Source organism: Patella vulgata, chromosome 6 (genome assembly GCF_932274485.2).
Source record: "Patella vulgata chromosome 6, xgPatVulg1.2, whole genome shotgun sequence".
Lineage (NCBI taxonomy): Eukaryota > Metazoa > Mollusca > Gastropoda > Patellidae > Patella > Patella vulgata.
Genome location: NC_065884.2, coordinates 19,653,928 through 19,680,964, shown reverse-complemented (window position 1 = coordinate 19,680,964; position 27,037 = coordinate 19,653,928). Strand labels below are relative to the sequence as shown.

At 33.2% G+C, this 27,037-nt stretch overlaps 3 protein-coding genes and 1 long non-coding RNA gene across 6 annotated transcripts in view; 2 read left to right on the top strand and 2 right to left on the bottom strand.

The window, feature by feature from the left end:
- The window catches only part of LOC126824724 (two pore channel protein 1), a 33,444-nt gene extending 30,061 nt beyond the window's left edge, over nt 1–3,383 (bottom strand). Inside the window, exon 1 of the mRNA XM_050554064.2 lies at nt 3,329–3,383. Coding sequence (XP_050410021.1) covers nt 3,329–3,377 — 49 coding nt within the window. The 5' untranslated portion in view covers nt 3,378–3,383. The remainder of the gene's footprint in view (nt 1–3,328) is intronic.
- LOC126824726 (uncharacterized) lies at nt 18–27,037 on the top strand. Of its 3 annotated transcripts, XR_008788496.1 has the most exons (7): nt 18–127; nt 12,179–12,362; nt 16,630–16,755; nt 18,226–18,329; nt 19,093–19,134; nt 22,158–22,296; nt 23,332–27,037. It is a non-coding gene; the product is annotated as an uncharacterized LOC126824726 (long non-coding RNA). The 3 variants fall into 3 exon arrangements; XR_008788495.1 differs by lacking the exon at nt 18–127 and having other exon boundaries at nt 12,021–12,362; XR_008788497.1 differs by lacking the exons at nt 18–127; nt 19,093–19,134 and having other exon boundaries at nt 12,021–12,362.
- LOC126824725 (dynein regulatory complex protein 10) lies at nt 3,829–8,776 on the top strand. Its single transcript, XM_050554066.2, has 3 exons — nt 3,829–4,897; nt 7,191–7,424; nt 7,969–8,776. The coding sequence occupies exons 1-3, from the start codon at nt 3,995–3,997 to the stop codon at nt 8,329–8,331; spliced, it is 1,500 nt and encodes a 499-aa protein (XP_050410023.1). The 5' UTR covers nt 3,829–3,994; the 3' UTR covers nt 8,332–8,776.
- Nucleotides 9,801–11,769, bottom strand: LOC126824728 (dCTP pyrophosphatase 1). The gene is made up of 4 exons (XM_050554070.2): nt 11,549–11,769; nt 11,178–11,288; nt 10,629–10,663; nt 9,801–10,095 (listed from the first exon to the last, which is right to left on the bottom strand). The coding sequence occupies exons 1-4, from the start codon at nt 11,695–11,697 to the stop codon at nt 9,905–9,907; spliced, it is 486 nt and encodes a 161-aa protein (XP_050410027.1). The 5' UTR covers nt 11,698–11,769; the 3' UTR covers nt 9,801–9,904.

The following is a 27,037-nucleotide window of genomic DNA, read 5'->3' as shown; positions in this document are numbered from 1 at the left end:
ATTAATATTGGTATTAAAGTAGACCTAATAAAGTGAAACTTTTCAACATGAAGATGTGAATTTGAAAGATTAACTGTGTTAAAAAGAAAAAAGGAGAAGAAAAAAGCTAAATAAAAGTGATGAGAAGGTTTAGTATGGCAAATTTTCTCGCATAAGTTTTCTTCCTGGTTTCCTTATTGAAATTATTCTCACATAAATAAATCTATATAAATTTACTGTACATGTGACATGGTCTAATGGGTATGTAAATCAAGGGCATAATAAAATGAAAATTTATATTGTGCTAAATAATCCATGTTACATACAAGGACATGCTCTAAGCACAGACCACACATACGTTGTATAATACATCAAATGCCACAACACATGCATAAAATAATAATCCTAATATTTCTGAAACAGAAATATTTTCAAGTCTGATTTGAATCAAGTTAAGGTTTGTTGGGTTTTAAGGTGAAACGGCAAAGTGTTCCATAAAGTTGCTACAGTATATGAAAATAAATGAGCTCCAAAAGTTTTCAATTTATATATGGGAGTATCCAGAAGAAATTAACTGATATGTTAGAGATAACACTATGAACTAAATACTTTCACGAATCATTGGTCAATGCAGAGAATATAACACAGCAGAAATGTGCACACTCTGTTTTGTCCTTGAAACAAACCTTGCACTCTGATTCTGTATAACCTAAAGGCAGTTAAGCTGCACTTGGCTGTGCATGCATTCTTAGTCTCATCATGCACTATACATGGACAGCAATGTATGTCACATATTATTCATAAGGGCAGATATTACAGACTCTAAAAAAAAATACTGAATTGGGTGTGTTATTTTGATTAGTGACAGATAACCTCAATATTATTCAATTAAATATTCATGTCAAAAGATTGATATCTGAATAACAGTAGTTGTAGCCTACAGTCATAATAATGCATGAATAAGTTGATTATCAAATAATAATATCAATCTGATTCAATAGTGCATTTAAAATCCATCTACATGCACTTAAGTTGCTCAGTACATGTAGCTTAGAACTGTGGTGTTTGTTACTGGTGTTCTTAATAATTAATTTCAACATTAACACAAAGAAATGAAGCCTCTTCTAACTGCTGATAAAAAAAAATTAATTTAGACCTGACACCATTATCAACAAGAAGTAATGCTGTCTCTTCTAACTGCTAAAAGAAATTTCATTTAGACCCAATATCTTTATTGTTTGATGTTAAATGATCAGCTAATACTTTTTCAATCAATTTAGAGAGATAAGACAAATTTGAAACTGGTCTAAAGCTTTTAAGATTGTCTGGGTCTAAATTAGATTCATTTAATTAGGAGATGCTTTGCAAATGGTTTGCTTTAAAGAGCCACATCATGACCAGATTTTAATTCTGGGTAATTGAAAGTGCTAGGCTATGTCATTTAGTTTTAATATTAATAACCATGTTAATTAAATGGCGCGGATTCTAATCTATTCAATATCTCAGCCATCCGATGATCTAGAGAGTTGATTATGGACTATAATATTTGAAGCCAGAAAAAAGACCTGCAATATCTGAAGATTTTAGCACTTGCATAATGAAATCTTAATTATTTAAATTATTTCCATTTCCAGAGTATTACTGTTAGTTACGGTTCAATCTAAAATCGGATATCATCCAGAAAGTTTTTAGGACTGGATAATCATTGTGTGATAAGGCCCAATGTAGGCCTACATGTAGGACAAAATACTAAACACTCTACAAGAGTGGAATATTTGTTTACTCTAGGTTTTGGTTGAAATAAGACAAGTATAGTCATTCGAATGGGATGTAAAAACAATGTCACCTGTACACATTGGTGTATATGTAAAAGAACCCTTGACAGTCAGAATTAGAAATAAGAGTAGGCCTTAGCGTTGGTGTCCAGACGAAATTTCTTGAAAAGTAGGACATTAAATCACATTTCATTTCAACATACCAATGACAAAAAGATTTTGCTTTTTATTTACTGCGTACATGTATCTAAAGATTCATATTGTGACAACCTTTCTGGACTTAAATGCTGTGGTTGTATGTTGCATTGCCTGACAAGCAGAAGAAATCAAATCTCCGGTGGAATTTTTCATGACATGACCAATATTTAAGTCCAGTGAAAAGAGACTATTTTTCTTAACAATCACTTTCAATAATAAGTCTCACCTTCTGTCGGTAATACAAAATTAAACAACGGCATACCTCTACCTTTCCAGAAGTCTAAAACTGACAACACAAGTATTGACTGAAATTTGTCTTAGTATATTAGATTGGATTTTGCATAGTCATCAGTTATTGGATTAAAACAGTTTGTCCTCAAATTTTGCACACAGTCACATTCTAATATCAAAAGATGAGTGGCGTGCATGTGACATATACTCTGCTTAGTCTGTGATGTCAGCCTTGTCTGGTGATAACAAAATTAATTACATGTAGTCAAGACCTTTTCATTTCATTGATGTTTTCACGAGTTAAAGACTTTTTGTCCTTTAGGTACACTTTTTCATTTTTTGTATTAATTCACTGTTGCTTGTAGATCTACTAAAATTAAACACGCTATCGCTATTTGCATTTTTTGACTAACGGTACCGGTATTAAATTTTTCATGACTTAATCCATGCTACGTAATTAAATTGATTATTGAACATTTAAATAATAAATCAAAATGTCAAAGATATCTCTCGGTTTAAATTCAATCAGATTAAACGGAGGCTTATCAAAAGATTTTAATGTGATCTGTTTTCATATTTTCTGGTTGACTAACACTATTCTTTGATATACGTACTTGGTATAGCCTAGCTAGACTAAATAATCTAGCCACTGATTGTCTTCTGTACCAGAGACTGAAGTTAGTTGTTGTGGTTACATAATAAATTTGGCCAATTTGGACTCTCACAAAAAATAAATGCTTTGACCATTTCATTATTATTGGCATTTTATATCTAGCCTATTTTGCTATTTAAAATTTATTGTAGTCTCCCGCACCAGTCTTAGGAAATATATCGTCTGTTAAAAATAACTTCTTGAATCTTAGATTGCAATAATTGACCAAGCTACGAGAGAACATATTATAATCATATCGTTAAGATACCAGTATGTTATAATTGATCACTGATATTCACATTTGAAAAATGGATTAGATGACACTAATTAATTGACTAAACTAAACTATAAAAATAAACAAAAAGCTGCCGAAAACCAAAAACAACATTTTCTGAATACGACTGCTTACAAAATTTCACGGAGTGATATATAAATCGAAAACATGTGGTAATTTTTACAATAATTTGTTTGATTAACTGTTCGAATAACTCACTGGCATTGACAGAACTCGCTCTTGGACTCCTGTCATCGTCTACTTCCATTTTGAATTACCTTCACCTTCGTTGTTGGGGTCAACAGGTACATTCGTAACATGACGACGGTGAAATGTTTTCATTAACCTTTATCGAGGTTTTATTAAAACAAACGAACCATTTCATTTATTAAAACATATTTAATTAACTTTATAACTTTGTGCGGTGAAGAAATGAATTTGATATTTTGAAATTAGTGACGAAACAACCCACCCCATTAGTGCGAAATGACTTGAAGTACCTTAATGAATAAAATAGTTCCTTAGTAATTGCACCTTGATATTTTAAAACTATAAATTGATTCATAGCAAATAAAATATAAAATAATTTTGATAATGTGATTTTTTAATAATTAACATAATACGTCGAATTTATTGAAGTGATCTCTACAAATAACTGTGTCGATATTGCAACTTAATTTAAAGAACTATTTGTTGTCAGTGTAGTTATATTCAAACAAAGATTGAGCACCGAGGCAGTATTGACGGAATCAAAACATGATGAGTTTTGTTGAACTTGAAGGTACCGGAATGTGAATAATGGTTAAGGTCGATAATTAACAGTATTTGAAAAATATGTTCTGCTTTTACTAGTTTATTTAAGTATTTGAGTTATATTTGATAATAATGGCTTCTTCTATAACTGAAACGATCAGTGTTACTCAACCTGAACCAACAGTTCATGTGAAACTGCAGTTAAACCAAAATGTTAATGTCAAACCAGTGCCCCCACCTGGAGTACCTGTAGGAAGAATGCGTAAAATTAAGCTTGACCCATCAAGAGCATTGGAACCAGCTCGCAAGAAAATTGCCACTATTGAAGCACAGCGGGTAATGTCCGTATTTGAAGAGACAATACGAAGAACAGAAATAATAACTCTTTTGCCCCACATAATATCCAATTTGGATCGCTTTCGTGTCTCGCTTGGTTCTGAATTAATAGATCTTCTCCAGCACCACCAAGTTATACAAAACAGTTATAATGAAATTCGTTCAGAACTTGACAAATACTTAGAAAAACAAACACCAAGTCAGAGTGCCAGATCAAAATCGTTTTTATCCGGAAAATCGTCTCGTAAAAGTTCAACACCTGGTGGACAGGTGGAGGATAATGAGGAAGAAGAGGATGAAATTAGTCAACCTCCATCTCGGAGATCAAGTGCATCAAGTAGAAGATCAGCAGAGGAAGCAGATGCAATGCTGGAAGAAATTATTCGTAATTTGTCTTTGGTTGCTCAACAACTTAGTTTTTCATGTAAAAACATATTACGAGCTTTCCAAGTTAACCCTGCTGCATCTAACACAGTTATTGCTGAATATCGAGTTCGTAATGAAGAATGTAAGCATATGGTAATAACCATGCAAGAACTCAGGGACATTTTAATGGGGAAACTTTTAACAACCCCAGAAGAAGAAAAAGAACGAATGGCATATTTAGCAGAAATATCACAGCGTGAAAGGTACAATGCTGGAATAATTGAAAAACTTGAAGCTGAACTGAAATCAGGAATGGAGGACAGAGATGAAGAGGTAATAATTTAATGCAATATTCTTAAATGTAAAAGAAAATTAAAATGTTTTTAATGTTGTTTCAGAATACTAACTGTAAGTTAAAATTATAAGACGGTGGTACTTTTTACGGCCGACTACTGCCGACCAAATGCTTTTTACCGCCGACCGTCGTGTAATTACCGCCGACCAAATACTTTTTACGGCCGACCGCATTGTAATGACTTTCGACCGTAATATATAATTACCGCCGACCAAATGCTTAATGATTCCTTGTTACCGCCGACTATTTTACGGTTGGTTTTTTTTTTATAAAAAAGAATACAAGAATATTATTTTTTATTTGAGGGTGTAATCACGTACAACTGTCGAAAAACATTCATATATATTTTAAACAATATGGAAGGACAAACTACAATTTAGATATTGAAGGGCAAATTAAAAAAAATATCAAGATTGTTTCAGCTACTGGTTATAAATAAATAACATTTTAGGCCTATCTTCTATTAGTGCGAGGGTTAGGGTTGTCGACCATATTTATATATAATAAATTCTATATTTTTTATCAAACTCTGTGTATTTAACCAAATCTATTTATTTGTCACTAATAATTTAATTAATTTTATATAGTCGGTGGTAACAAGGAATCATTAAGCATTTGATCGGCGGTAACAAGTATTTGGTCGGCGGTAATTATAATACGGTCGAAAGTCATTACAATGCGGTCGGCAGTAAAAAGTATTTGGTCGGCGGTAGTTTCACGACGGTCGGCGGTAAAAGTATTGGTCGTCGGCGGTAAAAAGTACCACCCATTATAAGATAATATAATTAACTTCTGTCCCTTATTAAAACACTGACCCTATTCCCTTCTTTTTTTTTTTGCAGTGAAATTTCATTTTATTTGTCAAATTGTCTTCTTGACCTTGGGATCTAGAAGAGTGTTTAAACAAACTGCATGCATGGTTAGCCAATGAACTACTGTCTGAACCATCGTAAATTTTAAACGGATTTCTTCGATTATGATCAAACTACTTAACTTTGGTTATTATAAACTTACCTGTGTGTTTGAAATCAACTCCCCTTAATTAAAATCCATTGCACAATTTAATATCCCAACAAATAAAAAAGTTCTCTCTTGAAAAAATTGAATTCCCACAAACTTTTGACATGGAGATCATTGTGTATCGGGGTTACAAGATGGCACGGTTTGCGGTACTTTTACGACAATTCAAGTTTTGTGTAATCCCGGCTCGGTATTGAGTTTGGGCGTTCACACACATAACTGCCAGTATTCCTTTATTTTGTTACTATCTTTAACATTCTAGTAAAATCTCTGCAAAGTTTATAGCTTTTACCTTTTGAAATATTTTGTTTTAATCATATTTTTGATTAGAGTCGGGTGAATGAATTTTCTTTTGAACACAAATACGACACAAAAACAATGACATTCGTTTTACGGGTCTTAAATTTTACCCATGAATATCTTTAATCTGATATATAACATGATAGATCTAACGTATGTGTACAGGGTATTTAAAATTATGGGGCTACATGTATATGCATGTTACTGAAGCAACGACTATGAGTTTTACAACATCTTATAAGATGTACGTAGTTAAAGCAAGATTAAGCCTTCTATTGAAGGTGGGGGCTATGCCATGGTGTGATTTAAGTATTATTTACAATAAATTAAAAAAAAAAAATAATTGATAAAGAATATATTTTCATGATGAACAATAAATATTGCACCATATCACAATACGATACGGTCAAAACTGTCTTCAGTTGATATTTTTCGTTGCCCAAACTCAAATGATCGAAATGACGACGCTTTGTTTTGATTGCAACACTTGGTTGTCAAAATCGCTGTCATACCCCGCAACAGATTCAATGGTTTCGTCCAACACGGGAGGAAAGCCATGTTGTCTTGAACTCAGTCAAAAATACAAGTAGATACGTCAATTTTTTCAAGAGAGAACTTCTTTATTCGTTGGGATATTAAATTGTGCAATGGATTTTATTTAACGGGAGTTGATTTCAAACACACAGGTAAGTTTACAATAACCAAAGATGGTTCAGACAGTAGTCTGTTCAGTTGTGCAACAAGGTTGTATAGGAATATCTACAGAGAAGCAGAGAGCAAAATAAAATTTAAATATAAATAGACATCATTCAAGAACCCTAACGAGATCTAGCTTGTAATCTGTCATATCTATATGGAGTGGATACCATTGTAATGAAACTAAAATTATATCTGTATTTTAATCAATCAGATTTAAATAATTTTTCTAATTTATTTTTTTTCATTTCACAGATTAGAAAGAAAAATGAAGTTATTCGAAGACTGCAGGCAGATTTACACCAAATTGAGAAATTTTCTGAAGAGCACATACGAAGAGTTAAAGCTGAGGCTGAAAAACAAGAGACAGCTGATGTTAAAAATAGTGAGGGAAAACGTCAAAAATTACAACAAGAAATAAATCAACTTCGTACATCATTTCAAACTATGACCACAGAGCACCGAGAGAGTGAACAAGAATTAAGAAAGGTAAGCATGAGGGTTAAATGTTAAAGGATAACAAAGAACATGGCACGATATTACGACATTGCCCACTTAGGGGTATCAAAATAGCCACAGTGGGCTTTGGACCCATAATTATAAAATTCTATACATAAAACAGAATTGGTAATGTTTTTACAGCAAAATAATTTAACATTTTCTTCCCTAGGAGTTAGCACTTTTTCCCCCCAAGTCCAAAACTGTTTTAGACAATAAAGTTCTCTACAAGAAACAGAATTTTGAAAACAGTTGCATTTGCCTACAGATTTTTATACCTAAACCCTGAAATATATTACAAGAACAGTTTTTGACTTTCTGTACCTAAGCAAAAGTTTATTAGGTACATGTAGATGAATTTCTTAAATGAAAAGTTGTATCAGGTGTTCTAGATAGGAATCTACCCTGCCTTGTATACAACATATGCCATTTAAACTGGAGTGACAGTTTGAACTTGTGTTTATTTTATCATCCAAAATTTAGAGTTTAATCAATTATATGCATAAAATAAATTTCTTTTATTTTGCTCTTCCAGAAAAAATTCAAAGTTGAAACTGAAGTTGAAAACTGGATACAGAAGTACGATCAAGATATGGGTGAAAGACAGGATGAATATGAAGAAATTGATGAAATATATACAGAAGAAAAGAAACAGTTACATGAATTAGAAGAAAGATTTAAAACATTGGAAACAGAATACAAACAAATACAAGAAGAGCGTAGATTGGCTAGAGAACGTCGTGAGAAGGCAGAACAAGAGATGGCACGTATGATCCGAGCAGCTACGACTGTTCAAGCCTTCTGGAGATCATACAAGGTCCGTAAAGCTCTTAAAGCTAAAAAGAAGAAGGGTGGTGGAAAAAAAGGAAAGGGAAAGGGAAAGAAGGGAAAGAAATAAATCTTCACAAAAATATTTATAAGATTGTTTATGTGATTGTAAATTACAAAACCAAAATAGTAATTATAAAGCTCACCAAATATGAAAATGAAGTATTTAATGAAATAATTTTTCAAATGCATATAATTCAATTGTTAAATTTTTCACATAATATTGTTTTGAAATTTTATTTTTTTTAACAATAGATGTACCGTACCTGAATATGTAGTTTGTTGCTTTCTGGGGGTTTTCACTTTTGTAATAAAGCTACATAGATTACCACAGCATTACATCACTGATTGTAAATGAAATAGACACAATGTCAATAATTTTAAGCAGATTGTAAATTTTTATGGAAATGTACATGGTCACTATAGCATTAATTTACATATTTAAAATTATTGTGTTGTTTTTGAGTATATTCTGTGTATGGTTATAGTTGAGTCTATGAAAATTATCAACAATATATTTTAGTCTGTTCTTTATGATTTTAATTTACAGAGGGCCATTAGGACATAAATTGTTAAGAATAACCTGTTGATCACCATAAAGAAATGTGATTTTCATTGCCCGATTTTAAAATTCATGTTAAAATTTAAATCCGACCAGTGATGTTATTCCCCAAGATATAAATGTTCGACTTTAACATTAAAGACAAAATCCATCATGAGGCATTAACATGGCCTGCAAAATTCCAGGTTTTCTTGACTGTATTTGGCTCAATATGTCAACAGAACAGACCTTTAAGTCACTGATCCTGCATTCTTGGACAATACCTAATTTTACATGTCTCCCTACAAAGATGTATTATTTGGTTTAAACCAGATAAGCAAGAGGCCCATCAAAAAGGATGACAAATGTTCTGAAAATGTCTGTTCTTCATATCTTTGTAAACACAACTTGACTATTTTTGGACTAATAGTCCCTTTTAGAGATCAACTTTCACAATATTGTAGTTTGCAAGGGATTCAAAATCGTTCAACTGCGGCTTTAAGTTAGGCTTAAGAACAAAATATAACATCACATTCAATACTATCTTCTATGCAATTCATGCCAGGGAGCAAAAGGGCCATAGTTGAGGAAATGAAATATGGTTTAACAACCTACATTTCTGCAACGATTGGGCTAATGAAGATGGGCATACACCACACAGTGTGCTATGAGGGAAATTTTGCCTGGACATGATCACCACCACAGACAAGGGGAAAGCACGCTGGAAAATCATGGGAAACTTTCCCTGCCAATATCAGGATCGAACGATGCACCACCTGGTTAGTGAGCCCAGTGCATTACTCACTGATTGAGCCACAGCAGCTCACTAACACTACAGTTATTGACTATATAAGGAAAGAAATCTGATGTTTAAAGGGAAATAACTCCAATAAACACGTTTAAATACCTATGGTGTGTGCTTGAGTATTTATATTGAGAAAATTGATTTTACTGCACCACATATAAATCTGTAAAGAAACAAATCCACTCACTTATGATGTGTTAAAATAGGTTTTATTTTGAATGTCAATAATCATGTGAGAGCTATAAAATGGATGAAATAAAATCTGATTTGTCCTCGCAAAACTCTTCTGTCCCTTCTTCAATCATATTCTGTATATTTTTCACTTTTTCCAAACACTTTATCTGCTGGATATTTGAGTTTATTTTGTTTAATTTTATCAGTTACAGCAGTGGATAAGTCAATTTTACATCGATCAGCCATTCTTATTAGATAAATCAACACATCACTCATTTCTTGCCCAACATGATCTTTTTCTTTCTTTGAAAAATCTGAAAATTAAAGGAAGAAAAGTTCTTTTAAAAGTACTATATACATAATATATAAATTCCTACTTGTTATGTTTTATTTTCTTAACCACACAACAAACATCCTTCAACTTGACAATTCCTTTTCTATGTCCAATTTTTATGGAAACTACATAATAAAACATGCTGTAAATCGATTGTATATTGTTATATGCCCACATTTAATGTGAATGCATTGTCAACTCCTGCATTTGTTGGTCCCTCTAAATTTTATTGCGAATGCCCGACAGACGAGAGTTCTTGTCCAATCTTTTTCATATTGACAAGAATTCAAACTTTTTCAATCCAAAATTTTAGAGTTTACCTTCCTGTTTACTTTGTAACTAATGAATATCCTAAGTAGGATGGAATGTTTTAATAGTCGGTAGGATTGTTCATGAGGGTATAAGGAACATGTATTGTGGAATTTGCTGACAATAAATTTGCAGCTGTTACATGCATGGGGGGCCTATAAATGCATTATAATAATATTACAATTTATTTCAATGAAAACAAACCTGGAAGGCCCTCTTTTACTTCCCCTTTCCACTGACTGAAATAAACATCAATAACTAATGATATTTTATATTCACCTAAATTACAAACCCATTACTACTAAACTTTGTCTAAAAATATAAATAAACTGGCCATTATTATGCAAGGATGTTGTATCGTCCCAAAAATGGACTAAAATATATAATCCATCAAAAAACATTAGATGGACTATATTTCCAGGTTTGTTGACCTGCTACTAGACTATAAAACGATATATGGGATAATCAACCCTCTAACCAGATACCGATAATAGATTCTGGGTGGCAATAATTAAACTTACAATGTTTGTGTTATTAAAGTGGATGTGGGAATATCCTGACAAACTGTAAAAGCTCTTAAATTCTTGAGGAAGTGGGTATATATACTTACCAAACTATTCATAAGAACAGTCTAACAAAAACAAATGATGCAGCATATTACTGCACAAGAAACAAAATATATACACTGCATTAAGAGCAGAATCAATTCCTGAGACTATACTATATATAAAAAAATAATAATTTGATGCTTACAAGATTTCTGACAGCTCACCCACTTCTCCCACTAAAGCCAACAGTATATTTCTCGGGGAATGATACTGATCCCAGTTTCTTTCTTTACAAAATTCTTGTTGGATCTGTCTTCTACAAGTAGATACAAAAAAATAATTACAAATGATTTTAATGTAATGGAACATGATTATGATTTGAATCAACTTTACTTTTTTTCCTTTCTCTTTTCAAGACTTTCAAGTTTATTTGTTGCTTTTCTATTAAAATATAAAAATGTTATTATTAGTGCCAAAATTTATTACTATATTGTATTCTTGTATTTGATATAACAAATACATGTATGAATGTTAACTGAAAGTAAGTAGAAGACGAGATCAGATGTGAATGTTTACATTGTTTCTAGGGATAATTCATTACTGAATTTAAATTCATGAACATCGTTGTTAGAAGCATTCGTGTTGTGTTCATTCTCCAGGACAGATGGAAATGTTGCATCCAGTTTAATTTGCTTGGGAATTGAGCTATTATTGATGTCTGACATTATTATTGTTTAGGAAGCACGTGTTCAAATCAATTTATGACATAAGCAATGGTTTGTTTAAGTTTGAGGTCAAGGTCGTCCAGGATGTTGCCAAATTTAGCCCCGGAAGAATATTTTAACCATTCAACCAATGACGTCATTAATTCAACTTGTCAATTCTTTGTCCTAAATTCGGGCGACGATGACATTGTTTTCAGTTATATCTCAGACATATTTGAGGAGCCTTGTAGATATCAGTTCGTTAAAAAAATAAAATCTAAACTAAACTAGAATATATATTTCTTTTTTGGGAATAAAATATGAAATTTACACGCAACCGACACTAGGTCAAAGGTTACTGTGTGATGTTTACGTTCAGGAAATGCAATAAGTTACAGCTGACCAACAAAAATTAGGGCCAAAGTTCGATTAATTGTCGAAATCATTTGCCCTAGTTCTTATTTCGTGGTTTAACCATATATCTTGCATAATGTTTTATTAGAGTATTCAAGATTCAATGTTATGGATTCAACGAAACAAGAAATAAATCCAGAACGGTGGCTGAAGGTGTTTAATTTCATGAATTTTGACAGAACTTTTTTGACACAGAAAGTCAGCTGTTTAACAATGGAGAAGTATATGTTGGTGATTTTACTGATATTTTGTCTATGTTCATCACCAGTTAGGTAAGTTAAATGAGTTTAATGATTCATACATTATTCAAAATTTAAGTCAAAGGGTGGTAGGCCCTATATATTTATAATTTATATATGTCAAGTTTTTTGACAAATGGGGTTTTAACTTCCAATCAACACAACCAAGGTCATTTAGGGGCTTTCAGTAATTTGTTTGCACTCAAGAGTCTTTATCTGTGTAACAAAACTTAAAAGGTTAGGCAGGTACATGTAGTATACGCTTGTAATTGAAACCACACCACTTGACTTGGTGACAGACCTTTAAAAATGATCTTGTTAGACCATTCGGCACACAAACCTGCCAAATTGCTGTAATTAGGTCTGCATTTCTTCAACAAGTTGAATTATGATACTCACAGGTCACAAAATCAGATCAGTTGATGATTGGACTTCATTATCAAACTAATGTAAGAATGAAACTAATCTGTAGACTTGTTATATATATAGGATTGTGCAGGTCGCTATTGTCTTCGATAATATCACTTCTATGGAAGCGGATGTTAAATAAAGCTATTTCACACATTCAATATTTTCTATTTCTGTCATTCAACTTTATTGAAAGAAAAGCATGAACAATCCTGGAAGACAAAAGAAAATCTCAGCAGGCCCGTAGCTAGCCCAAAAGTGTTTGGGGGGATTCAAGGGCTTCTGGGGGTGCCGATGTACCTACACCGTGGACGCGCCTCTCTTCGGAGAATGGTCTATGGGACTCTTTCCCCCAGAAAATTTTGGAAAATTTTAGGGTTTGCTCCTGAGGAGAGGAACTATGAAAATGACGGAAAATTTCAATTTTGAGGCTGAATATGCGATGTTGGCGTATTATGATATTTTGATATGAACATCATAAAAATTTGAAGGAAGGAATACGAATCCATTCGTGGGCGCCTAATCAATCTTACTCGTCATTATGAGCGCCCCGCCAATTATATTATGGGCGCTTATGACCTCACCGTGGGGCGGCCCACCAAAATCTGCATTATGGGTGCCCCTCCGGGATGAGGCACCCACCAATCAAACCATTGATCAAGTCGTGGGCGCCAACCAATCTCACTCAGTATTATGCATAGCCCGACAATCTTATATTGTCATTATATAAGGCACCCCACCAATCATGTCATTATGGTCGCCCTTCCGGGATAAGGCACCCCACAAATCACGCAGTTTTGGGCGCCACATCAATCAAATTGTGGTGTTAATCGTGTGATTTATTATGAGGCTCCTTAACATTTGGGCGTCTCATATGTAACATGTTTGGCGAGACTCCCATAAAACCAAGTGACATTATTAACTATTGTAGCGAGAACTGCAGCTCTTATCTAAACTTACCTAATGCCGAACTAACTAATTTTTACCTACTTTTTAAGATTGATCCAATCTCTGAAACAATTCAAAATATCGTAAGGAATCTCTCTGTACACATATCAATAAGTCTATACGTTTATTGCATAAAGAAGTTGCTAACTCTCTAATATTCATTGTGTGTACTATATTTATGAGGTAAATCGAAGAATTCATAGATTTAATTAAGTAACCTCATAGAGAAATTTTGTAACAAACATTACACTATATATATATAGAATGTAGACTCAGAGAGATAAAAAGAAATTAAGTTATGATTTGAGCTAGATTCAATTGTAAAATATTAGACAGTTTTGGTATTCAGGTTAGCTGATTATATTGGTACATGTACATGTAGGTCATTGAGTTTTTTCACTGAGATTAATTTTATGACCCTGATGCTTTTAATATGCCAGTATAGAGATTGTGAGCTAGATATCTAAGTTTGTCCATCAATCATATTATGTGTAATCGCTGTATTGCCATCCAGAAACAGGGGTTAGGGAGGATTATAGTTATTATAATATATACTCTGCATCACACTCAAAAAAGAAATGTTGGTATTTTTAAAAGCTCTTCTCTGTTTATTGTGAAACCTGACCGTCATTTTTTTTAAAGCCACTAATAATCATTAGAGGGATTTGAATCGCTTGAAAACTACATTGTAAAAGTTAAATCTCTGAAAGGAATAAAAATATGACATATCCAAAATTTCGCAACATTCACCATTCTCTGCAGACATTATAACAAGTCAGGGCTACCTATAAGTGGTGTGTAAAATCTTTTGATGGGCCTCTGTTTTGTTTGGTTTTCTTAATTGAATATTAAAGAATCAGTTTAATACATTTTGGCATACATGAAGATTACCATAAGCTGTGATAAATGAGATAGTGTCCAAAAAATGCAAATGCCATCCAGCAGCTTTAATCTTGAATGCATTCCCTTACCTGTAACCCTGCTATTTCACATACTGTCGTTAGGACTAATCTGAGTGATGGACATATTCTAAAGTCAAATAAACTTGTGTAATTTACTCTTCATGCATGGGGAGTCATAATGGCTCCGTAAGACCTTGGCTCGCTAAGATGGAAATCCCATGTTCGATCCCGGTGTTGGCTGAGAAAGTTCATTAGGATTTTCCAGAGTGAGGGCCTGGCAAGGGACAATGTATAGTTGTTTGGATGGGATGAAAAACCAAGGCCCTGATTCCTGTGTGCACATTGCCGTGCACATAAAAGAACCCTTGGCAGTTGGAATTCGATATAGTGCTGCTCTCCATCCAAAATTTCCCTCATAGCACACTGTGTGGCTTATGCTCATCTTCATTAGCCCAGTCGGAGCAGAACAGTAGGACGTTAAGCCTCATTTCATTCTTCATACATGGTTGGTGTATTTGATACATGTTCTTTCAGTAAAATATTTAGCAAAAAGGCCAAATTACAGGTACCATGACACGATAGTAAAATATTATCGTCGAAAAATCAGTCATTAATTAAATTTCCTTCTTTTACTGAACGTTCTTATTTCTATCTTGCCTTTCCTCATAGCCTGACTTATGTTTGATTCTAAAAGTCTGCGATCCAGTGCACATGTTGAGCAATCAATTTTTGATAACACACTGTTATTGATAGTTCAATGAATTCAAGCAGCACAGTGTGTAACACCGACATAAATCAGGGGAGATGATTATCTCTGATTGCTCAATATTTCATCATGTTTCACATCTTTTTACCATCTTTTACTTAAATGATTTATTGCCATTTTCTATTTAATCCGCAGTAGTACCATTTTTTCGTTGATGTTCAGATTATAGATTTATTTGACTCATTGCGCTTTATGGCTCGAGGAAAAGTCAACAAACTGAAACTAATATCTGGTTGTAAACAGCAGTAATGCACAAGCTTGAATAAGAATTCAACTGAAGATAATTATTTGTCCTTTCTCTGTATGTATATTAAAGCCTCAAGACGTCATGACGACAAATAATCATTATTTTCATTTCCTTATTTAAACTAAGGTTTGAAAAGTGTGCTCTTCATTAAATAGTAATTTAGACATTTCAATTCAAATACCAGTTCCTATAGGTAAGATACCATTTTGAGCTCACTGTTCATGTATAGAAATAAATTATACTTAAATCGTGTCTAACTCTAAGAAGTAGGATGTTAAACTCCATTTCATTTAATTTCTAACTCAAAGACAATAAAGATGGTGATGTGGAATAAATAGATATCAATGTGAACTTTAAATATTCCTGACTTAAAAAGGAATTGTGTGGGGGGGGGGGCGAATGGTGTTTAATACATGCACTATAGATCATAAGGTCTGTTATTGAGTCAAATGGTGTGGTTTTGATTCTCAGTTTGTGCGTGACAAGGAGTAGGTTCGCTTGTCCGACCTCTTTGGTTTTCTATAGTTCCTCTGGATTCCTCCCACCTCTACAGATGTAAAATGAAATAAAATTGAATCATGTTGGACCTTTTGAAATGAAATGGGGGTTGAATGTCCTACGTTTCTGAACCAACTGGGTTGATGAAGACAGCCTCTCGAAATGACCTACTTCGTGTCAAGTGGAGGGTGCTGGTTTTATTCCACAGATTGAAGTCGCTGGTTGTCATTTAAGGGAGTGTTGGGTAAAATGGATTGATGAATCTCTTTTTAGTCCTGATGAATATGAGATGTGCTGTTGATAATTAGGTTTTGTTTTCTTAATTAAATGTTAAGTAATCAATTTTGAAAACATTTTACCTTGGATTAAGCTGTGAAAAATAAGATATTGTCCAAAAAGTGCAAAGGAATACAGATTTATAACATGTTAGTTAGACCCAAGTTAATTTATTTATGCTGAATAAACATAACACCCAATATCTTGTGCTTTTAATCTGTTTAAAATATGTTTTTATTAAATTTTATATTTCAGTGGCAAGTATTGTACATCTTTAAAATCTCGTCAGAAGATTGAGACAAAAACAACACAAGAAATCTGTACAGAGGCCTATCAAGCTGCTTGTCGCTGGTTTTCTAGTGAAATGTGTACATATTATGAGTAAGTTTATCAATTTAAATAAGTTCTTCCATATTGTCATTATGAATAGTAAAAGAGTACTGCAGTATGCCAGATGCTACATCTTTGGCTCATCATTAGCCATATGATAAATAATTTATAATATCATCATCTGAAGGTTCAGTACATGTATATCCTCCGCTGTGTAGAATTTAGTATACAAAATCATGTGCAGAACATGAGTCCAGTGGACATGGATGTGTTGACAAATTCGATGAGATGAGAAAACAAAAGGTCACCTGAATTTAGACTAAGTCTCTGAAGTCATTTGATGGATTGTTAATTATTATATTGTGACAGTTGCATCTCTAAAAGGAATATCAATCCAAAATAGGTTCATGCAAATGACACACAGTATTTAAGTACCAGTCTTTAGTTTTAAAGACTGTTTGCGCATGGTTTTATAGTTGACTAGTGGTTAATCCGGCGCTGCCCAGGTTGTGCATGTAACTCCGGAACCGGTAGGCCAACGCCATCTAGCTTATGTTACTCCCCGGTCCGAGCTACCCCTATACACAAAATTTCAGCCTTGGGACAACCCTAGTGTAGCCGCCAACCTAGAACAGACAAAACAATAGTCACAAATATTAGTATATAAATGCTGTATATCTAGATATTTTGGTGGCTTCTGAACAGTTCTGAAATGCGTTTTAAAATGAATAATGAACAAGTTAATTTAAACTGAAATATGTCCTCTTTGATAGTATTTTGGGATTTGCTAGACCTTTTCTCAAGATTTCAGGTGAGCAATAAAAAGCTTTTCGTCGGTTAAGTGTCAAAAGGGTGTATCTCGGGAAATTAGTCAAATACACTTTTTCGCATTTTTAGAATCTCCCAATTAATATGCACATTTCTGCCTAAGCTGTGTATCTCTACGCCAATTAGAACTGTTCTGGGTATCATGTGTCCAAATGTTGTATCTTGATTTGTGGAAATTTTGAAATGCAAAAGGTTCTGTTTCTTAATCTTTAGAAATTCTTAGATACACCCTTTTGACACTTCACCGACGTATTGGAATTGAATCTGCGTGGCTCTACTCCCAACATGAAGGTCTTACCGGAAACGGCACAATAGTGAACATGCTAAGTCTTCAGTCACATGGATTGATCCTCCTTTAGTCCCTATCATTCAGACAATTATTTTACAAATATTAGCTTGGATGAGTTGTCAAAATTTGAGAATAATGAGCCAGAACTGCCAGATCCTCTGTACATTGAAGACTAGGAGGTTCTGGGTGACCAAGACAAATCCTCCTTTTGTCCATGAATAAGAGACTTTTTCTCTACATGTATATTCTGGTCTATACCCAACTGTAATCTGTTAAATTCAGTGTGACAAAAAAAGGGTAGAGAACATCATAATATATTTTGTGTCCTAAGAACAGGGTAATGAAATGTTAATCATCAAGCAACAAAAATTACTTAGGTATTTTTTAAACCATTTTATTTTCAGACATTTCCAGTGTGAGAAGAAGTTCAATGAAACAAAGACGTATTATTCTATAGTTCGAGAATGTTGTCCTGGTTATGTATTGATGTCTAATAAAACCTGTATGAGTAAGTACATGTACTCAATTCTTGACAGTAGTTTGTTGCTTGCATGTATTTTTTTGTTTTACATTTTTCACAAAAGTGCAATAACCTTGTGAAAAATGATAGAGTGCCTACAGTCATAATGCATATTGTCTCCCTTCTATAGGTAAATACTGTAATTTATAACATACTGAATATTCTATTGTACAAATGAAATGGGGTTCAACGTCCTACTGTTCTGCACCGACTGGGTTAATGAGGACAAATAAACATCATGCAGTGTACTATGAGGTATACTTTGCCCGGACAGCAATGCTACGGTCTACTCTTATTTCAACTGTCAAGGGATCTTTTACCTGCCCACCAATGTGTACGTTGGACCTGGGTTTTTTGTCCCATCCAAAAGACTAGGGGAACCACGCTGGAAAATTTTGGGTAAACTTTCTCACTGGGATCAAACCTGGATCTCCTGGTTAGGGAACCAGTGCCTTACTCACTCAACCACAGTGGCTCTCCTGCCAGGTACAAAAAACAAAACATATCATATTTGACCGAATAACCACGTATGCTCGAATTTCAGGGGAAATCATAATAAAACCGTCGGATGCAACGGTCAAATCTGATCAACTCATCAGACAAATTGTCGGATGGACAGTATGTTGTATTGATAGGACCAGTTCTATTCTCATTGGTGCTATTGTGCTCTTTATAGAATGTGCATTTTTTTGACTGTATACAGTATTTTTTGTCATTGACCTGAATTGTTAATTGAATGTTTTATTAACAGAATTGAATCCAGCAGACTATCATAAGTATAATATAACAAAAGGTAATGAAAGGAGAAATTAATATATCTATCTATATATCAACAACTTTCTATAATCTTACTATTTGGTGATGGCTTTTACATACTATATATTCTTTCTACTAATATAGGAATTATTAATCCGTAAGTTAATAAGCATGCACAATAATACTATTGTCTATAAATACCTTATAACAGAATTGCTTTTGTTACCAGATGATAAAGGGCAAATACTCAAAATCCATACCGGCAAGTAATCTGTTTAATGATCCACATTACAGACTTATTGATCTGCTAATTAAGGAGGGGGGGTTGGATGGCTGAATGGTTAGCGTGTGCGTGGTTTCGAATCCCCGGTTGTACGTGACAAGGAGTAGGGTCGCCTGTCCAACCTCGTGGGTTTTCTCCGGGTCCTCTGGTTTCCTCCCACTGCTAAAGACCCCTATGCGAAAACGAATTATTGAAATAAAATTAAACCATATGTTAGTCCCGAAATGACCTAGTTTGTGTCGAGTGGACGTTAAACCCCATTTCTCTCTCTCTCTAATTAAGGAGATCTAGAGTATTGAAATTGCATAGCCATATTCAGTATCTTCAATAGAAGTCTTCATTTTGCTTTAACTCCGTACATCTTATCAAGCCCTTCACGTAATACCCGACATATTTCGGCACTAATTTTGATTGGTTCCCGACCCAGCTGAGGGCCTATCAGATTCCTTGATTATCCCGAGTACCGGGTCTGGCGCTTTCCAGCTAAAATGTCTACCAGTGATAATGAGGTTGCAAAGTTCAAGGTTCGTTCACTGTTAAATTTTCCGTGGAGGTCGTCATGTTTGATTTGAATGTGTTTGTGTCACAACCTCTGACTGGATGCTATTATTCACGTGTCTGTGGTAAAGGGAGATAAGTTCAGGAATTGCAGACCAGTCTAGCAACATCTAGATGTTTTAAAACTCGTGGTCAAAGACACATGTTTATTTTGTTCTCAGGAGGACATCAAAAGAAAAACAAAACAATTCTATTGACGAAGGTAGTGATTTCTTCCATTTTAACTAATACCATCTGTATTATCTCACTATAGTTTAATCTTTTAATCTTTGTATAGGTGGTGGTCTTTATATTATACATACCTCTTTGATTTAGGTAAAAATAAAGTATTGAATTGGTTAATCTAATGTTTTATTTCTATTAATGTTGGGAAAAGTTTATTTACTATATGTAGTTTCATTTTTAAAGGCCTACATTGAAATATGGTTGTTTTTTTGTCGCCACCCCCCGTCTGTCCATGCACCAAATCGCCCGCCGACTTCACAATTGTTTGTAGATGCTCTAGAGGCTAAAGTTATCATCAGATTGATTTTAAATGATTACATGTTTATGGTCATAAGCCAAAGAATCCAAATGATTATTACTATCCCAAGTTATCACCCTTTTAAAAAATTCTTGTGGCCGCTCTATCGATTTTCCGATAATTGCTGCTAGAGTTATGACTTGATCACATTGAAAAACCTTGTGGATGCTCTACACAGTGCTTAAGGTTAAGTAAGATGAATAAGCTTATTGAATTTCAGCGATTTCAAACAATTACCACCAGTTTTATGGCCCTTGATCACTTTTAAAATCATGTGGACCCTCTAAAGGCTAAAGTAGTCACCCGATTCACTGTAATGTGCTACACATTGTTTAAGGCCGTGTAAGATGAAGAAGCCAATTGACTTTTAGCGATTTCCAACAATTGCCACAACAGTTATGGCCCTTGATCACTTTTTAAAATCTTGTGGACGCTCTAGAGGTTAAATTTGTCATCCAATTCACTCTCAATTTATACACAGATGAAAAATCCTATTGAATTTCAACATAACGAGCTCAATTCATGATATTACATGTTTTGTATAATTAACGCTAGCGTTGGCAGGAAACAAAAAAATTCTAATGCTTTCTGATAATTACTTGATGGGTTGTTACTCTTGATCAAATTTTGCTGTCTTGTAAATGCTTTCATTACTGACAAAAGAAAAATCCTATGACATACCTTATGGACTGCTCGGATGGCTTAGCTGCTGTGGACAAATGTTTCATTGCCTTGCAACAGTTGAAGACTTTATCCGTCATCTATGAACACTCACGTTATTTAAAGACAGATCTACATATAAAGTCAAATATGATTGGCAATATTTGGCCTAATTCAAAGAGGTCAAGCCATTTAATGTAGGATGTTCATATTTGATATTTTATAATTTGCTTACCCTATATGTAATATGCACCATGTTTAGAAATATTAATGTAAGTACAGAAGGATGTCATTTGGTTTTACACAATTAAGAGAAAATTTATCACTGATACCATGAACTGTACTTTAAGGCCATTTATGTTTAAAACAGTACTCTCGTTATGTCTTTATTAAAGCCGGTGTATTTATTAATTTTTCTTAAAGATATATTTTCTCGACAGTCAAAAACCTAAATACATAGTCTTGCGAGTTATGAATAGGAAACCCTATTCGGTTTGAAATCTTAAAATATCAGTATTGCCATCACTAAGTAATAAGCAGAGTGTGTTTGTCTGCTTCTTATGCTATCAACATTGTCTAGTAGTCTACCAAACATGCAAATGACATTTAAAGACTTCTTTCTTTTGTGAGTTCAATAATCACTTTCAGTCTAGAATTTAATTTTTATGAACCGTGATAGCAAAATGAGTCAGAAGTCGCAAGTCTTTTACAATATGTACAAAAATGTTAAATGGGTTAGAAATAGATCTTTTTAATGATATAACACAAAGTTCACAAGCAAACTAAATTACTTTTGTATTTTAGTCTATTTCTACATTTTTGTTCATATAATATTATCGTAAACAATTAATTGCGACTTCTGACTCCTTTTGCTCTCACAGTTCACATTTGATCATAAAAATTATCATACTTTAATTTGAAAATCAATTTTGGGGTTTCACCAGATAACCTAATTAAATTGAAGGGAACACATCTGAAAAGTCTGTTAAATATAATGACCATTATAATAATATGATGTATTTTGTGTATATTTTAGGATCTGCATTACCATCAACTGGTGCTGATGAAGATGATGATGAGGTCGATATATCACATGGTGTATTTGCTGGAATCGGATGTGGGGCTGTGTTTATAATTTGTGTAACAATATTAATTGTAGTACACATTAAGAAAAAGTAAGTAACATGGTTTAGGCTGTCATCACTACATTCTTTTCTTGATAAAGATGAGAGAACCTTCTCCAATCATTGCCAGAAATAAATCTTTTAAGTAACTTGTATTGCATATAATTGTGTCATGTGTTACTACATACACTATCTGGATGCTCACCATGGTTCAACCGAGGGCAGTATTCTCCTCCCTGACATAGTAATGAAATTTATACATTACTTGTTAATGTGATAGTATGTTGGCGTCAGTCCATCCATCCAGTTTCTTGTAATCACTCTGCAGGCAGGGCACATTTATTAGTACAGTAATTGTTGGGCAAATGCCCCACTGCTGAAAACACTTTCCCCGCTGCTTTGTAAAAAATAAAGAAGGCATGGTTTTCCTTTGTCTGTGATGCAGGACAGTGGGCATGGGAAGGACAGCATCTAGTCATTCAGATGGGATGAATACCTGTTGACACCTGGAATTTGAAATAACAGTTGGCCTTAGCACCACTGTCAGGGCAAAATTTCTGTCATAGCACACTGCATGGTGTCAGTGCTTCTTTATTAGCCCTGTTATCATTATGGTTACTGTCAGAGTTATTGCCCTTGATCATTCCAAAAAATCTTATGTATGCTCTAGAATCGAAAGTTATCATTGACTTGGAGCTTTTACACAATGTTGAAGAAACCTATTGATTAACAATTTCCAATAACTTGCCTTAAACATATAACAGGTCACGGACATGGGAAGGACAGCATCTAGTCATTCGGATGGGATGAATACCTGTTGACACCTGGAATTTGAAATAAGAATTGGCCTTAGCACCACCGTCAGGGCAAAATTTCCGTCATAGCACACTGCATGATGTCAGTGCTTCTGTATTAGCCCCGTTATCATTATGATTATCTTGACTTATTATCATTATGTTGACTTAAACATATAACAGGTCTTATCTATTAAACAAATTGAATACCCAACTAAAAGATTGATTTTGAGTTGTTTAAAGATAGGTTATAATATTCAGTTGAGTAAATATTCACTTATTGTTTTTTCAGTGAAAAAAAGAAGATTATTATGAATCAAAGTACAGTTGGGATGAGACATGAAAGAGATAAAATGATTGTTACAGTAAATACAAAAGATGAAAGTGATAAAAATGAAGCTGCTACTCAAATGACATAAGATAGTCTGGTTTCTTCCATCTTTGCAATACCAACATCTGTAATCTGATTTGTTGACATTTAGGGCCAATCAAAAGTGCAGTATTGTTACAAATCTCAGAAATTCTTTACCTGTGTTTGTTATAGTTGTATACGATATGTTATGGATCATATGTTTCCGGGATAGAAAATGGCTGAGATATTTACAGCAACTTTAATCAAGAAATCTGGAAGAGATATGTTTATCTAAATTGCCTTTAATTTAAGTTCAGTTATATTTCCAAAAAATCTATCGAAGAACAGAAATGATTTACATGTGCCTTTGCCCTTTAATATCAAAGATGAACAAAATAAATTGTTGATCTGGTTTTCATTTATTTTTTTAGAATGACTGTAAATGTAAAAACTATAAAAAAAAGCAGGATTCTTGTTTCTTTTTTCTTTTTATGAGTGAATGTTTTTTCTCTTTAAAAGAAGGAAGACCTTGTTTTAAATTGTGCTGATCCGATGGGTTGTTTCAATTGGAGAAGGTGTATATGATTAAACTTTACTAAATTTATATATGTTTGTGACTGTTTACCCTTTAAAACAAAACCTGTTATATATCAACATTATGGATCAGCTTAATCTATGCACATAAACATTTTGACCTCCAGAGATATCCATCTCAAAAACAAATTCCACCAAATTAATAAAACCAACACATTCATTTTCACCTAAATGACTGGGTTCTTGTTTATATGTATAATATGTAAATTTATTTGTGTGAATGGTTTGTCTCTTAGTAAAATGCAGCTCAACTCATAAATAGAATTAAAGATAAGTTTATTGGTTTTCCAACTGTTGTCTTAGTGTGACTGGGTCGGCACTAATGTGCTATTTCACTGCTATTGTTTGCTCCATTATTCTGGGTCAATACATCTCAGTGGATTTAATATCTAGTGCTCACCATTTGATACAGTATTTTAAATTGTTTTCTGTTAAACACAGGTTTTATAGGGTGACTTTTATTACTTAGGAGACTCTGGGAAAACCTATAACATTTGTTAAATTAAGCCTTTCGCAACTGATTTCCATCAATTATTTTTTACGATTCCCGCTGTTTTGTGTAGGTTATTTTCAGTGTGAGTTTCATCTATTTAGATTTATTGTTAATTTAAAGATATTGGATATTGTTGGGTTTCTTACACAATTCATGATGTGTTTTTACATACTTCAATTATTGGTTTTTACAATATTATGCAATTCTTGATTTGTTTTTGCATACTTCAATTTTGGATTAAAAATGTGTTGGTGTTTTTTTATGCCTACCAGTATATTAAAAAATATTTAATAACTTCTATACTACTCTATTAATAATAATAATAACATTGAATCATACACTTTTTATTTTAATTGTTTAAAGGACAAGGGTGTTGTAATATTTTTTTGTTCAAACATAGGGATGCACGATTGACCAGTCCAAAATGTCATTTGAGTAACTGTGAGAATTAAGGGCAACTGAATACATTAGGATACTATCTTAACCAATTACTGTTGGGGTTTGACAATGTCACAATTCTACTCAGATCACTGCATGTTATGGAATTGGCAGAACTGTCACATAAAGCTAAAATAATTCACATTGTGTAAACCTAAATCAATAACAGTTAATGGTTGCTATTTGCTGTTGCTCGTTTTTGTTTTTCTCCAGGCAATATTCAATTTGATTGGAAATCTGCATTTAGCTTTCAATCGTTATGCTTTTAAGATGTTTAAAACCATAAATCAGTTGATTGATTCGTAAACCTATAAATATATTCTGGTTCTTAGATACAGCCATATCACTTAAAAAGGGGCTGAATGACCCATCTGTATTTCCAAAAATAAAAACATTTTCATTAATTATTGCGCCGTCCTATTCCCTGGAATCAAGGGAGTTTACTTGGCATATACTATAGGCTCAATTATCAAGTACAAAACCCTGATAAATGTTATAAACAATCAGAAATGAAACTGGATAATTTGTAAACTGACCCACAGTTTTCACAGATAAAAGTGATATGATCCTTTGACATATACTACAGGATCGATTATCAAGAACACAACCCTGATAAAAGTTACTGACAAACAGAATTGACCCACGGTTTTCACAATGTAGGAAGTCATTTAGCCCAATGATCCTTTGACATTTTTTGAAAGGATTGTCTAAGAACCAGAATAGTTTTTTGTATGGCCTAGAATTGTGTATTTTTATATTCTTGACTATTTATTCTAGACTGTGTTTGGTTGAGAAACATGCCGTCACATTATACATGTATGATTCATCAAGGAAACATTTTATGTTAGACATTTATTTAATGATATTTTCTGCTGGTTTTTACTTTTTGTCTTAAAAATAATTTTAGCTTGCATTAAAATAAATTACATTAGAATTTGAGAGCCAAAGAGGAAAGTGTCCTTAAATTCTGTAAATTATTGTAATATAGAAAGTTTTTAATTGTATAACAATGTACACTAGTTCAATATTATAAAATATTGATTAAGATATGTGCAATATTTCCAGTATTAATGATATTATTGAATTAATTTTGTAATAATTTAGGTAACAGTACTATTATAGAGCTATTAACTGAGCCCCTTATTTCTATACTGGTGCTATATCTGTAAATGCAGATTGGTGATTTCTTCCAGTTCAGAAAAGGCTGTGTGGAAGGACAATTAAAAATATGTTACTGACCAATTCCCTGACTATCAAATAAAGGCCATTTGCTTTTCCCATTCAATGATATTTTTTTTATTGTTTTCTTTTTTGAGGTGGGGAATTGTAAGATTGTAGGTGGGTGGGGTTATTGGATATGGAATTTGGTCAGGATCTAAATACAACAATTACAGACCATTTTTACCAAGGGTTAGCTATCATTTACTGTTTGAATGGCATTTAGTAATTGAACACATTAAAATAAACACGAAAGTTCTATGGATAACAATTACTATATTTAATTAAAGCTACGTTTCAACAATGATTCTCTTGTCGTTATCAAGCACAATACTGATACAGACAGAAGGAGTGAAAGCTATCATTCACAATGATAACACTGATAGCAGCCATGGTACTCCCATATAGTGATCCATTCAGTAGTGAGGTTCCATGGTACACACAAATCATTCCATGACTTATATAAGTAAATATTTGTACATGTATTATAATATAACTTAGAAATTATAAACCTGCTTTTATTTATTTATAAAAAATATTTTATATTCTTGCCATAGATGTATAACTGTATATTTCCTTCCATTTATTGTAGGTCTACTTTGATTCCAAGTAGACTTTGGATGTATTTGTATCAAGTAAAAGAGGCCTTAGTCAAGCCAATGAATCATCTGTATTCTTAAAATATTTTAGTTTTAAGTTTTCATGAAGAGGACATCATGAAAGCAAAGTTTATAACACAAATTTATAAGTTTGCTATGCCTAAAATCTAACGGCTATAACCAGAACTTTTATACCAAAATATGAGTCAAATTTGTTTCTATGGAAATTATGTCAAAATTACTGCAATAGTTTAATCTGTGTACAAAGTTTCATAAAAACATCTTGAACGGTTTAGGAGATATC

Excerpts from the sequence above, each read along its gene's own strand:
- LOC126824725 (XM_050554066.2), top strand. The coding sequence starts at position 3,995 with ATGGCTTCTTCTATAACTGAAACGATCAGTGTTACTCAACCTGAACCA. Across the intron at positions 4,898-7,190 it reads TGGAGGACAGAGATGAAGAG|ATTAGAAAGAAAAATGAAGT; the intron begins GTAATAATTTAA and ends TTCATTTCACAG. Across the intron at positions 7,425-7,968 it reads GTGAACAAGAATTAAGAAAG|AAAAAATTCAAAGTTGAAAC; the intron begins GTAAGCATGAGG and ends TTGCTCTTCCAG.
- LOC126824728 (XM_050554070.2), bottom strand. The coding sequence starts at position 11,697 with ATGTCAGACATCAATAATAGCTCAATTCCCAAGCAAATTAAACTGGAT. Across the intron at positions 11,289-11,548 it reads GAATTATCCCTAGAAACAAT|AAGACAGATCCAACAAGAAT; the intron begins GTAAACATTCAC and ends ATCTACTTGTAG. Across the intron at positions 10,664-11,177 it reads GGTGAGCTGTCAGAAATCTT|TCAGTGGAAAGGGGAAGTAA; the intron begins GTAAGCATCAAA and ends TGTTTATTTCAG.